Source organism: Callithrix jacchus, chromosome 1, assembly GCF_049354715.1.
Source record: "Callithrix jacchus isolate 240 chromosome 1, calJac240_pri, whole genome shotgun sequence".
NCBI classification, from domain to species: Eukaryota; Metazoa; Chordata; class Mammalia; order Primates; family Cebidae; genus Callithrix; species Callithrix jacchus.
The window spans coordinates 145408037-145423109 of NC_133502.1; the positions used below are offsets into that span (position 1 = coordinate 145408037).

The 15073-nt window shown below is 41.9% G+C and overlaps 1 protein-coding gene and 1 pseudogene across 1 annotated transcript in view; one reads left to right on the top strand and one right to left on the bottom strand.

The window, feature by feature from the left end:
* The first annotated feature begins 817 nt into the window (after positions 1-817).
* Positions 818-15073, top strand: part of LOC108587689 (stimulated by retinoic acid gene 6 protein-like) — a 49072-nt gene continuing 34816 nt past the window's right edge. Inside the window, exons 1-2 of the mRNA XM_035252671.3 lie at positions 818-992; positions 13393-13468. Coding sequence (XP_035108562.2) covers positions 973-992; positions 13393-13468 — 96 coding nt within the window. The 5' untranslated portion in view covers positions 818-972. The remainder of the gene's footprint in view (positions 993-13392; positions 13469-15073) is intronic.
* On the bottom strand, positions 10277-11344 carry LOC108592644 (armadillo repeat-containing protein 8 pseudogene; annotated as a pseudogene).

Consider the following 15073-nt stretch of genomic DNA (forward strand, 5'->3'; position numbering starts at 1 on the left):
TGGTGCTTGTGAGTCCTCTACATTCTGTGCTGTGTCTGTAAGGGTAACACCAGCTGCTATAACAAATAAGCCCCACACTTCACCAGCTTATTATGAAAGAACTTTGCTTCTTGCTCATGCATTAGTCTGTGAGAAGACAGCCGGTGTAGAGGACGGTTTTCTCTGTGTGGTAATTCATGGACCCAGGTGCCTTCCATCCTGTGATTTCATATCCTTTAGAGCCTTAGAGTCCAACCAGCAGATGGGGAAGAGGAAGGTGGGAAAGACACACTTGTTCCTTGGTCATCTTGGCCTAGAAGTGACACATATCACTTCCACTCCATGGGTGAGACCTGGTTTGTGTCTCTCCCTAGATGTCAGTGGGGCTGGAGAGTATGGCTTGGGATGAAAAGATCCTTACTTTATAGAAAGGGAGCAGGAACACCTGGTGGAAAGCTAGCGGGTCCTCCCACATGGTTGAAATTTAGTTCTGAGCTTGTCTCCAGCCTCTTCTCCCTGCAAACAGCTGCCTTGTTTCCAAGATAATCTGGAAGCCAGTGGTCCTAGTTTATTGCCTGTAATAATTTTTACAGCTAACCAAAGGGGCCATGGCTGCTGGGCAAAGCTCTGACAGTTCAGGGGAATGGTGTCCACAGCAGGGGCTTGAAAGGGCCAGCAAGAGCCCAGGAGAAAGGAAACAGGAGCATGACTCCTGAATTTGCAGCACGAGAAGGGGAGGAAGAGCTGAGCGGTCAGCAGTGTTCTGGAATGAGGAAGTGGGCTGTCTGCTTGCTTTCATTTCTTAGGTAAATATTTGTGGGAAGTTTGCCTATTCTCTGAGTTTTTCAGTGCTGTGACAAGAACTGGGCAGAGCATCAGCTCATCAGAAGCAGTGGCGTCCAAGAGCCCGAAGGAACCCAGAGAACAATTGCGAGAAGCCTCCTCTGCCAGCGGGTTGCCCACCGCGGCTGCACGAGGTACCTCCCCTCCAAGATGCTTCCCAAAACCACCAGGTGAGCTTTAAGGGGCAGATCTGAGGCAAGCCATGCTGGATAGCTGTGTGTTCCCAGCAACTGTCTTCTTTGATGCTGGTGATTAATGAAAACTGGGAGAAAGGCACGTTTTAGCTAATTCGCGGACAGCCTGGCACCGAGGAAATAACATAGATCGGTTACTTAGTCAGTGAATAGATTTTTGTTCATCTTCAGTTCAGAGACAGAGTGGAGTGGGCAGAGCCCAGGTGTGTTGTTAGGGGGCCTGGGTTCAAATCGTGATTTCCTCATTTCTGAATCAGGTGTGATACCTTCGCCTTCCCTAAACCACAGCTTTGTGAAGATCCTGGGAGAACAAGAATGTGAAAGGATTAGAGATTTGTAAAGTCCTGGCCCTGAAGGCAGGAATTAAGAATTCTTATTCTAACCTTCAGACGTTTTAGATCCAAGAACTGAAAGCCTACTCCAAAATATAACACAAAATCAACCATCAGCTTCTGGTTTCACAGTATCTGTTTAGAACTGTGGAGGACCAAAGAGGGAAATGAGCCATGAAAACACCAACGGGAATAACAGGAGTTACTTGGAAAAGGAGACACCTGGAATCCCACCCACGGGAAGAGGGAGGGAGCCTGAGCGCAGTGGATGGAAAAGACCAGAAACAGGGAATAAACCAGAGGGATGCCTTGTAGGACCAGTGGACAGGGAGCACTGGGGGCAGCCGGAGGTGGGCAAGGCCTGGAACTGGAAGGTCTGAGAGCATTATTCCTTTCCCCTTTCTCCAGCTGGCCCCTTGGGCTGGGAGAAGAGAAGGGCCAGGAGGAGGATTTTTAGGAAGATCCCTCTGGTAACAGGGTAGAAAATGGGTGAGAGGGAAGAGCCCGGGCAGGAGGCTACTGAGAGAGTCCAGATAAAGAGGACAGTGGCCTCGACAGAGGTGGTGGCTGTGGGGGTGGAGAGACATGTCTCAATTTGGCGGGGATTGGAAAGGAAGGAGTGGAGGATGACTCTGGGTCCCTGACTTGTATGAATGGGTTGGGGGTGGTGCCACTCCTGAGATGAGGATGCCAGGGGAGGAACAGGAAGGTGGGATGTTCAGATGGGACATGTGAGACTGGGGTAACCATGGGACCTCCAGAGATGGATAACCAGGAGGCTGACAATTGGCCCTGTGGTCTGGAATTAGACGGACAGTCCAGCATGGACTCAGAGAACTTGGCGTACCCTTTGGTGCCAGCTGTGTCCCATGGATCCTTGACTTTCTTTTGAAGTCAGCACCATGCCCTTGAGAGCCTCTATCCATCCCTCCCAGGGCCTTCTCTCCATTATGGTCCTCTTCCTGGGTATGGTTTAGCTGGTCAGGGTCCTTCTCACAGGGCAGGGTTCAGTCTAAGCATGTAGTTCAGATTTGTTTACCAGTGAGGGGTTGGGGAGGGGTGTCACTGTCCCCTCCAAGGACCCCAGACGTGAACCCTTTATCAATGTCTTAATGTCATTGTAGTGGCTGAATATGTTTCTCATTTGGAAAATATAAGAAGGGTTCAAACTCCAGCTCTGCTACCCTCTAGCTAAGTCACTTTGGGTTTTTACTTAACCTCTCGAAAGCCTCTGTTTTCTCATTCATGAAATGGGAATACTAGTATATGTTACACAGGACATTAAGGGTTAAGTGAGACAATAACTATAAGAACCATAGCCAAATGCCCAGCACATGGCACACATTCAATAAGCAATGACCATTATTATTGTTGTTATTTTTATTAAGTGAAAAGAAATGAAAATGAGTGTGGCTTCATTGGACAGTTAAAAGAGGAAGGGGGTAGAAAAGAAAAGATTTTGTCTTCTTCAACTAACTTTTTTTCATGGGAGTTCATTTTTGAAAAGAATTCTGCTTTCTCCATGGAATTCTTAAAGTGTACAAGTGATCTGGCACAGAAGTTGGTTCTCAAAGCTTCACTCGCCTCTGCTATTCTCTCGTCTTGATTCTGAGAGAGCCCAGACTGCCCTGACCCTAGGAGCTGAAAATTACATTGAAATCAGAATTTGGCAGGCAGAGAGTTCTTTTACGATCATCCAGATTGTTAGAGTTCAATGTCTGGCTCACCCACTTGCTAGCTGTGTAAATTTGGACAACATTCTGGATCTTTTGCTGTCTCAATTTTCTCAGCTGTGAAATGGAGTGATAATATGCCTTTCCCATAAGGCTATTGTGAGGATGAACTGAAGTAGTAAATATACTAAATGTTTAAAACATAGCCTGGCACATAGTAGACCCTTGAGGGATGTTAAACTTTCCATCTACCCATTTAGGAAACATCAGTGAGTGCCAACTGTTGGGCAGAGGTATGGGCAGGAGCTGGTACAAGGAGTTGAATGAGAAGGGCCTCTGCCCTCGAGGAGCTGCCCATCCAGTGGCAGAGACAGACCTATGAAAAATTAGTTCCAAACAGTGGACTGGTGGCTGTGACACTGGGCCATGTTCCAAGCAGTCCATCCTGTCAATTCAGAAGTGAGCAAACTGAGACCCATGGGTCCCCTGAGCCTAAGGAGCCACAGTGCTTAGCAGCAGAGCTGGGATGGACTCAAAGCAGATTTTCCTGGCTGGGCCTCTTCACATGAGGGCTTCAAAGGAGGCCGGTGGCTCAGGAGGGCACCTGGGCCATGCTGGGCAAAGGTGCTGGCCTCTGGGTTAATCTTCCTGCAGTAGGGAAGGGTAAGACTGGTCATGGGGCCAGGCGTGGGCAGCTGCTCTGGCTACTGGTTAACCAGGTGGCAGATACTCTGGGGACAGAGGAGAAGACAGGTTCCAGGCTCTGAAGAGGTAGAAATGCAACCAGTGACAACCCCTTTCAGTTCTGCAAAAGGGAAAATACCTTTCTTTTGTCAGAGCTGTCCAAAAGCAGGGAAAAAATTGAGAAAAGAAGCACTACTCTTTGGGCATGAGGCTGGGCCGGGCACTCGACTCTCATTGTATCCCATCCACACTGTCCCCTGGAAGGCAGACGTTGGATCCATTTTCAGGACAGGAAGAGTAAGACCCAGAGAGGGGTGCAGCTTGCCCACAGTCACACAGCCTGAGCATGGTGGAGCTGGGGCTCACTCTCATGGTCTTCCTGGCTCCAAAGCCCACGCATTTTCACAGAGCCTGGCTGACTCAGCAGGATAGCAGAGTCAGCCTGGGAGGTACAGTGTTCCCACCCTTGAAAGTGCCCAAATGGAGCTTCAGGGCTGCCCTGTGGTGACAACAAGGTTAAATATTATCTTGTGGGAGAGTGGCGGAGAGTTCAGACGCATTCACACTTTGCATGGGTGAATTCCAGTCTGTGATTCCATGGATGAGGGGCCAGGAAATAGCTTAGCCACATGCAGGCCAAGTACATACAGTGCAGTGTGTGTGTCTCCCTGGCTCCCTCCCTCCCTCACTTCCTCTTTCCTTCCTTCCTTCCTTCCTTCCTTCCTTCCTTCCTTCCTTCCTTCCTGGGCTCTCTATTCTGTGCCATTGTTCTGTGAGTCTGTTTTTATGCCAACACCAGGCTGTTTTGGTTACTATAGCTTTGTATTAATAGCATATTTGAAAGTCAAATAGTGTGATGCCTCCAGGTTTACTCAAGATAGCTTTGGCTATTGGGAAATTTCTGTGATCCCATATACATTTTAGAACTGTTTTTTATATTTTGGTGAAGAATATTATTGGTGTTTTGATAGGGATTGCGTTAAATCTGTAGATTGCCTTGGGTATTTTATGAATATTTTAACAATACTAATTCTTCCAATCTCTGAACATGGAACATTTTTGTATTTATTTGTGTCCTCTTTAATTTCTTTTATCAATGTTTTATAGTTTCCAGTGTAGAGATCTTATACCTCCTTGGTTTGGTTTATTCCAATGTTTGTTTGTTCGTTTTTCTCTCTCTGTCTCTTTTTTTCATTTTCCCTCCCCTCCCCTCCCTTTCCCTCCCTTCCCTTCCTTTCTTGTATAGCAATGATATTTATTTTTGTATTTGGATTTTTCATCCTGCTACTTTATTGAATTCATTTATTGGTTCTAATAGTTTTTTTTGTGAGGTCCTTGAGATTTTCTAGATATAAGATTATGTCATCTGCAAATAGGAGCAGTTTGACTTCCTCCTTTCCAATATGAATGCCTTTTATTTTTCCTCTTGCTTAATTGTCTGGTCAGGACTTCCAGTACTGTGTTGAATAGAAGTGGTGAAAGTGGGCACCCTTGTCTTATTCCTGATCTTAGAGGAAAAGCTTTCAGCTTTTCCCCATTCAGCAGGTTAGCTCTGGGCTTGTCATACATGGCCTTTGTTGAATTGAGGTACATATATTCTATGCCTAATTTGTTGAGAGTTTCTATTTTGAAGGGATATTGAATTTTGTCAAATGCTTTTTCAGCATTTAATTAAGTGATCGTATGGTTTTTGTCTTTCTTTCTGTTAATGTGATGTTTCACATGTATTGAAATGCATTTGTTGAACCATCTTTGCATGCCTGGGATAAATCTCACTTGATCATAATGAATGATATTTTTAATGTGCTGTTGTATTTGGTTTTCTAGTACCTTGTTAAGAATTTTTACATCTATGTTGGGATATTGGCCGATAGTTTTGTCTTTTTGTGTGCCCTGGAATCACTATAATGCTGGCCTTGTAAAATACATTTAGAACTATTCCCCTTCCCTCAATTTTCTGGAATAATTTGGGAAGAATTGATATTAGCTTTTCTTTAAATATCTGATAGAATTTAACAGTGAAGCCATTGGGTCAAGGGCCTTTCTGTGATACAAGACTTTTTATTACTGATTCAATTTTCTCACTTGCTTTTCCTCTGTTCAGGTTTTCTGTTTCTTCATAATTTAACCTTGGGGTGTTATATGTGTCCATTTATCCTTTTCTTTCATGTTTTCAAATTTGTTGGCGTATAGCTGTTATTCATGAGGCTGTTACGATCCTTTGTGTTTCTGTAGTATCAGTTGTAATATCCCCCTTTTCATCTCTGACTTTATTTGCATCTTCTCTCTTTATTGTTAGTCTAGCTAAAGATATGTTTATTTTATCTTTTCAGAAAAAAAGATTTTTGCTAATTTTTAAAATTTGCTTTTGTTTTTGTTTTTGTTTTTTGGCTGGGCTCACACCTGCAATATCATCACTTTGGGAAGCTGAGGAGGGTGGGTCACCAGATCAGGAGTTCGAGACCAGCCTGGGCAACATGGTGAAACTCCATCTCTACCAAAAATATGAAATTTAGCTGGGCATGGTGGTGGAAACCTGTAATTCCAGCTACTGGGGAGGCTGAGGCATGAGGATTGCTTGAACCCAGGAGATGGAGGTTGCAGTGAGCTGAGATCATGTCACTGCACTCCAGCCTGGGTGACAGAGCAAGACTCCATCTCAAATAAAAGATTTTTAAAAATTAAAAATTGCTTTACTTGGCCTTGTTTCATTTATTTCTGCCCTCAACTTTATTCCTTATTTCCACCAATTTGGGATTTGGTTTGTCAATGCTTTTCTAGTTTTTTGAAGTATGTCATTAGGTTATTAGAAATCTTTCTTCCTTTTGGATGTAGGTATTTACAGCTGTCCACTTCCCCTTAGAGCTGCTTTTGCTGTGTCCCATTGGCTTTGGTACAGTGTGTTTCCACTCTTATTTTTCCTTAGTAAATTAAAAAATTGCCTCTTTAATTTCTTCACTGACCTAGTAGTTATTTGGGAACATGGTGTTTAATTTCCATAAATTTGTACTTCTGTTACAGTGTTCCTTCTGTTATTGATTTCTAGTTTTTATATCATTGTGGTCAAGAAAAAAATACTTGAAATGATTTCAATCATCTTTCATTTGTTAAGACTTTTTTTGTGGCCTAATACATGATCTATCCTGGAGAATGTTCCATGTGCAGTTTAGAAGAATGTGTATTCTGAAGTGTTGCATGGAATGTTCTGTACATGTCTGTTAAGTCCATTTGGTCTATGTGCAGTTTAAGCCTGATGTTTCTTGTTTCTTGTTTTTTTCTTTGTTTGTTGTTGTTTTTTGTTTGTTTCTTTGTTTTATAGAGACAGGTCTCTCTCTGTTGTCCAGGCTGAAGTATAATGATATGATCATAGGTCACTGTAACCCGAAGCTCCTGGGCACAAGTGATCTTCCTGCCTCAGCTTCCTGAGTAGCTGAAACTGTAAGCATGTGCCACCAAGTTCAGCTAATAATTTTTGTAGAGAAGGTGTCTTTCAGTGCTTCCCAGATTTATCTTGAACTCCTGGCCTCAAATGATCCTCCTGCCTGGGACTACCAAAGCACTGGGATTACAGGCATAAGTCTCCATGCCTGGCCTAAGTCTAATATTTCTTTCTTGATTTTCTGTCTAGATGTCTGTCTTTTGTTGAAAGGGGGATGCTGAAGTACCCTACTGTTACTGTATTACAATCTGTCTCTCCTTTTAGATCTAACAATATTCATTTATATTATATTAGGGTGATTCATGATATATAATTCATAATATAATATAATCATCATATATTAGGATGCTTCAGTGTTGAGTGTATATTTACAGTTGTTAGTCTACTTGTTGGACTGATTTCTTTATTGTTAGGTAATGATCTCCTTTGTTACTTTTTGTAGTTTTTAACTTAAAGTCTATTTATCTGATAAAATAGATAAAATATGTATCTCCTTTATCCTTTATCAGGAGTATGAGTACTCCTGCTCACTTTCGGTATCTGTTTGCATGAAATATCTTTTTCCATTCCTTTACTTTCAGTCTGTGCTTGTCTATCAGTGAGGCTAGTCTCTTGTAGGCAGCATCTAGTGGGTCTTGTTTTTAAATACATTCAGGAGCTTACTTTAAATTGGATAATTTAATCCATTTATATTCACAATTATTATTGATAAGTGAGGATGTACTCCTGCCATTTGGTTGTTTTCTGGCTGTTTTGTAGATTCTTTTTTCCTCTCTTACTGTTTACCTTTGGTTCAGTGGTTTTCTGTGGTATTATGCTCTATTTATTCTCTTTTTCTTGTTGGTGTCTCTGTTGTAATTTCTTTTTCTCCCCATAGTTACTGTGGGCTAACACAGAGTCTTGCAGTTATAACAGACTGTTTTAAGCAGATAATAATTTAAAGTTTGGTTGCATAAAAATGCACCATACTATTTCTCTCCCTCCGCAATTTATATTTTCATTGCTTTAATTTACATCTTTATCTATTGCATGTTCCTTAGCCACTAATTGTAGCTCTTATTGACCGTTTTGACTTTTACTTTTCATACTAAAGAAATGAAAGATTTACATAGCACCATTACAACACTGGGGTAGTATCAGTTTGATTACGAATATACCTCTACTGGTTATTTATTTTTTAGCTTCCAGTTGTAGCAATCCTTTAAGAATTTCTTGTAAGACTGGTCTAGTGGTAATAGATTCTCCCAGTTTTTGCTTATCTGGAAAGGTCTTTATTTCTCTTTCATTTCTGAAGAATGATATTCTTGCTAGATATAGTAATCTTGGGTAACAGGGTTTTTGTTTTTGTTTTCAGCAATTTGACTATGTCATTCTCTTCTCTCCTTGCTTGCAGGGTTTCTGTTGAGAAATCTGCAGAGACTCTAATGGAGATTCCCTTTCATGTGACTTGATGCTTTTGTCTTATAGCTTTTTTCTCTCTTCGTCTTTGATTTTTGACCATTTCATTACAATGTATCCCAGAGAGAATGTTTTTGGGTTGAATCTAATTGGGGATCTTTGTGCTTCCTGTATCTAGATGTCTGTCTCTCCCAAAACTTGTAAACTTTTCAGCTATTAATTTGTCAAATAGGTTTTCTGTGCCTTTGTTTATCTCTGATCCCTCTGGCATTTCTATAGTACATATATTTGATTGTTTAATGATGTCCCTTAAGTCTCATAGACTTTCTTCATTCCTTTTTTTGAGGTTCATAAATTTATACATTTTTTACTTACAAATGTTCATCTGACCAAAATTCGGCATAACCTTTATGGAACACTTAATGATTGTTTTGTATTTAAAATAACATTTCATTCAAACTGTATATAATTCAGTAAAATTTGTATGCAGCAAGCAATGCTTAAAACCTGGAAAATCTGTAGAAAAGAGATTTAGACACAAAATAAGAAAAGAAAAGTCTGAGATATCTCTCACACACACGTACATGTACACACACACACACACACACACACACCCCTCTATGTGTTCACACAGACATACTCATTTTCACACACAAAGTGGCTACAGCATAGACAAAAGATTGTAGGTCCAAAGGAAAATGATTGATTGTTCTAATAAAGAGTCCATGTAGCTCAAAAAGTAATCTTCTGAGGAAATTACTGCCTCAAAAAATGTTCTTATGGTAAATTTGAGATCTAAGCCTACAAAATTACTTTTGCAAAATAGCTCCTGCAGTCCAACATGACTTGTGCAAATAGAAGGGATCAGATAAAGCTACTTTCTGTACTTTCTTAAACAAGGATGCAGGATACTTGCTAGTGCCTAAGGGCACTCCCATCATGGCAGGTACTGCTGCAGTGCCATCTTTGCCTTGTCACAAAGGTTTGAATCTCGTGGCTAACTCAGTTTGTGTAGAGTATCTATGATGCCTATGTCTCATAATTTATCCTGACATTCTTGTGAACATTCTTCTTCATTCCATATGAGGTTTGATATACAAAACATAGCTGGAAGCTTCAGTTTGATATGTGACTGGTCCATGTAATATTTGATTTTTTGAAGGATATCATCATTGGTCATAATCAGTTCTTTTGCTGTTGTCTCATCTGCTGTGTTGACTAAGATGCACAGTATCTACTCTTTGACCTTAAAGTTATGTTCCCCTTCCAGAACAAGGTGACAGCTTGCCTAGTTTACTTTCCATGAGTACTCATTACTTTATCTGGATGAGGCCAGGTCAAGAGGAGATTTTTAGGAAGTCCCAGTGTCTTCATCAGCACATTCAATTCTGAATCTGATAACATCCAGAATATCTGTTCAGTATTCAAGCTTTGTAAAATGTTTGCTTTTACTTTTTGTTCAACATGAAATGCCATATTCATTAAAGTCCAAATTCAATTCACTTGTAAAGCAGGACTTTTACTCTGGGTTAATCCACAAAGTAGCTCTACAACTCCTGATTTTAAAATTGGCTCTTCTTGGAGAAAATTCAAGAAGATTACATATTGTGGACAATGCTACCACTAAGATTTCATCTGGTGCATTTTGTAAAACCTTCATTAAATGTTTTCAGACAATGTGATCCTAGAAACTGTTTTGAACCTGCTGCACAGATCTCGATAAAGGGTGCAAACATCTGTCAGCAGCTAACCGCACCTTGACACTAGACTCAGACAAGCCAGCCACAATTCAGCCCATCATATTTTTCAGTCTCAATGCTCTTCTTCTGAATGTCTTCATCATTTGCTCCAAGAGAGTCATAGAGCTTGAATGCAGCCTGGTAGATTCCATGCTCATGTTTTAAATCATGATCAAGCCTTTTAATATCAGTGATGGCACTCAGTGTGTTGGGATACTGGAAATAGTCAGCAAACATGGCAATGAGGTGAGCAGTTATGCTGACAATTCTCTGTAGTTCAATATCTGGTTCAGTCAGAAAGGCAAGTGTCTCAGCTTCTTTAGCTCTCTCCTCTAGTAATCTCTTCTTACTGCACAAACAAGGCAATGTCTTTAATACAGTTGTTATCTGTCTGAATTGTTCCAGCTGTATGCATGTAAGTTAAACATTTTGCTGATGTAAGCTGTATCTCAATATACTTAGCCCTCTGTAACATCTTAACAAAAATCTGTGATAACAATTCTGCATCAACCAAAACATTTACCAGGATGTAGGATGCTGCTGGTAAAACTGAGAAACAGTTCAGTGCTTGCATTTGAACTTTGTAGAACAGTGAGGTTAGTAGCTGAGCAGTGTTCTGAACTACGCCATGGCTAAATAAAATCGTTTGATGATCTGGCCCTTTACAGAAGTGTGAGACAATCCAACAGATGTACTCCTGGGTATAGTGGAACCTGCTAAGCAGTGCCATGAGGTGCAGTGTCACTGTGGCATCTGTATACAGTAGCTCCTTTGGAGTGACAAGTCTGGAGAAAATGGTATGCAGGCATTGGAGATAAGCTTCAGTGAACTTCAGGTCTGGGGACAGTAGTTCTTGCAGTAAGGCTGGGATTATACGAGTCACTAGAGACTTGACATTGTTTTCAGTACCCAGAGCAAGACTTCCCAGCACCACTGCACATTCAGTTTTCAGCTCTGCGCTTGAGGTTTCTTGCTGAAGTAAATACAACAATCTTGGAACAGCTCTGAAAACAGTGAGACTGTTTTCTGCTTGCTTCAAATTACAGAATTTTTTATGTCTCATTTTAGAGTCAGGCACCTCAAATTTATTGCAAAACCCATCAAAGTTATCTTCCAGAAACTTTCATTCATGGTCCAAAAGGAAGCTAATACGGATTGGGGTCTCCAACAAGCACACAATCTCGAGCCTTCCCACCTGGCTGCTCTCATTCTTTTTTATTCTCATTTTCTTTTCTGCCTAGGTTATTTCAAAAGATCTGTCTTAAAGTTCCAGAATTCTTTTTCATCCTTCCTCTTATTCTTATTCTTCTTCTCTTCCTCTTCCTCCTTCTCTTTCAACTTCTTCTTCTTGACAAGGTCTCACTCTGTCACCAAGGCTGGAGTGCAGTGGTATAATCATAACTTACTGCAGTTTGAACTCCTGGGCTCAAACAATCCTCCTGCCTCAGCTTGTAAATAGCTAGAACTACAGGCATAAGCCACCATGCCTGGTGAGACAATGTCTTAAGCACTATGGATAGATAAGCAGCTGTTAAGCAGTACATCTTTATATAAAGAAAAAGAAAATAGAATGCCTCTAATTCTACCACCCAGAGATGACCACTTTTAACAACTCAGGATTATGTTGATTCATAGTCTCAGTGTAGAAACTGGCTGATCAGTGAGGGTGGGAGGACACTTGAACAGGGACGTCCTGCTTTATTGCCCTCTCTATGACACCACAATTCATCACCCTGTGGTCCACTGCCAGCCTATTCTGTTTCCATTTCTTGTACTGTGGGTATTGAGCACATCCTGAGTGCTTCTACAGCCTGTGGCCATGTTGGCTGTTGCCTTTACTCTGATTTAGTCCCAGTTGCTCTCCATCTTTCGAGGTCTTCTCGTAGTTTCCATGTCCCTGATATAGCCCCTTCTTGTTTTCTAGTATGGTTATTCATTTTTTTTCTCTCTCTCTTTCCTCCCTTCCTTCCTTCCATCCACCCATCCATCCATCCATCCACCAGTTTAAGGGTTTTCTATGGGTTGGGGAGACTGGTTTATATGCTCTGTTTACCTTCCTAAAAGTTTACAGTTATATCACATATCTGACAGCTTGAGTCTCACTCACCCCCACCCCATCACTTATCAGTGAGATAAGTGAGACTCGCTTATCAGATATTTCAGATCCATGGTTAGACATAACTGTGGAGCACTGGCATTTTAAAGACTTACTGGGTAATATGCCATGCTTATGGAATCCCCAGAGGAGTCCTCTTTTCTGAGATTTCTGAGAGAACAGTAGTGCTGGCTAGGGAAGGAAGGTCAGCAGATGGCTGGAGGATGCTGCTGGAGTTGGGAAGAGCATGACAAAAGATGTGGACATATATGATAGAATGTGCTGTGGTGGCCTTGTGGAAATCAGAGCAGAAAGAACAGAGTGTTGTGGGAGTCCCAGAAAGGAGGCATCTCTTTGAAGAGAAGCCATAACACTGCTGCCATGTGCTTTAGCCATGAGACAGTGCTAGTCCTGTCCCACAGATGGTGGGGGCTGGAGAGAACAGTGTCTGCAGCCTGTAGTCCAGGAGTCTCTCTCTTGCGCCAACAGCCCAGCATTGGCTCAGGAGTGAGCTGATGCTTCTTGACCTTGACAATGCTAATTTCTTGTGAAGTGAAGGATTAGTCTCAGGGTCCCCCACTCACACAGGACCCTTCCAAGGCTCTGGGAGAGTGGGAAGAACCCTGATAAAGTGTCTATATGGTTATATGTCTCCCTTAAATTATGAAAAAGTAAGATATTTTGTAGTATTACTTTAAAAGGATGTCCTAATTATATAAGCTTTGAGCCCCATAGAACTGGTTTCTGCCCCTAAATGAAGGACTTAATTCCAGTTAGCAGAGACATTGGATAAATAATCAAGCTGGAGAAAAAAATATGAAAGACTATTCCACTTAGGGAAGACACACTACAGGTAAGCATCCTTGGCTCTGAGAAAGTGAAGTTTAGAAAGATCAGATGATCTTAGTGGGCTACAAGACAAACGTCTTGACACTGATGTTCAAGGCTAAAGGGTGAGTGATGACAGCAATGCCTGATGATATGAATGTGATTTTTTTTTTTTGGCCATTTTGCAGGACCGGGCAGTTAAATGGCACCTGCACCAGCTCAGTGGACATGGAGCTCTTCCTCCATTACTCCCTCATCCCATCAGTAAGTAAAGGCAGGGGAAGGGTGAGGAGGGCAGGAAAGGGCAGCTGGGCCACTACCAAACACAGACTCCCAAACAGACCTGAAAAGGTCAGGGGAGAGAGATCAGCTGAGTTTCCTTCCAAAATTTCTTACATTATATACCAAAAATATGGCAGTAGAAGGCTTTTAAGGGCCCAAGAATCAAGCATATGGGCTTTTAGGGAAGTCAAACAGGCTTTTCTAATGAAGTAATGACAGTGCTAAGGTCAGTTGGAAGATGTAGTTAAGTATATTGCAGATAGGGGAGAGCTCATGCAAAGGCTCTGTGGAGGGAGGGAGAAGACAGAGTGGGAAGAGCTGAGAAGTTTAGCCATGGCCGGACTGGAGAATTGAAGTGGAGAGGTCTGGGGAGGTGGGCAGGGCAGGGCAGGTAGAGCCCTATGGGGCTCTGTGTTAAGTTTTGCCTTCATTCTAAGTACAACGGGAAGTAATGGAAGTGTTTCCATGAAGATGATATGATCAGATTTATGCTTTTAAACGATCTCTCTGGTTACAATGTGGTGATTGAGTTGGAAGTGGGCAAGACGAGGCAGGAAGACCAATTGAGAGACTGTTGCAGGGATCCAGATGAGACATGGTTTTATCTCATCCTAGAACATGATGTCAACTCCAGAAGTTCAGGAGATAAGAACAACAGGACTTGCAATGGACTGGGTAGGAAGGTTAGGGAGAGGAGGAGGTTGAAGATGACTTGGGTTTCTAACTTATACAACTGAAAAGATGATGGCAGCTGCCATTCACTCATTAAGGAAAAATTAGAAGAGATCTAGGTTTGAAGTATATATAAGACAGCTCATGCCTGTAATCCTAGCACTTTGGGAGGTCAAAGCAGGCAGATCACTTGTATCCAGGAGTTTGAGAACAGGATGGGGAACATGACAAAACCTCATCTCTACCAAAAATACAAAAATTATCTGGGGGCGGTGGCCCAGCCACTCAGGAGGCTGAGGTAGGAGGATCAGCTGAGCATGGGAGTTTGAGGCTGCAGTCAGCCATAATTGTGGTATTGCACTCTAGCCTGGGTGACAGAGTGAGACACTGTCTCAAAACAAGAGACATATTGAAGTTTTTGATAAAAGCTTTGAGCTTTCAATACATTAAAAAGAAGTATCAACTGTGTAGTTGGTTATGTAGTTTTGGAGTTCATGTACAAGGTCAGGGCTGGAGATTCATATTTAAGTCTTCTGTGTATTGATGGTCATTAAAACATGGAGGTGAGGCTAGGCACAATGGCTCACACCTCTAATCCTAGTGCTTTGGGAGGCCAGGGTGGGAGGATCACTTGAGGCCAGGACTTTTGAGACCAGCCTGGGCAACATAAATGAGATCATTAAGGAAGAGAAGATCAGGTAAGAAGATGAGTAGCCCTTGGACTGAGCTATAAGGAACTCTGCATCTAGGGCTGGGGTAAAGAACTATCCAGCAGAGGATACTGAGGAATAATGGGGAAAAATCAGGAAAGCATGTTTGATGAAGGCCTAGGGAAGAGAGTACTCAAAGAGGAGGGAATGGTCAACACTCTAGAATGCTGCTGAGAGATCATGCTAGATTTGGCCTTCAAGTATA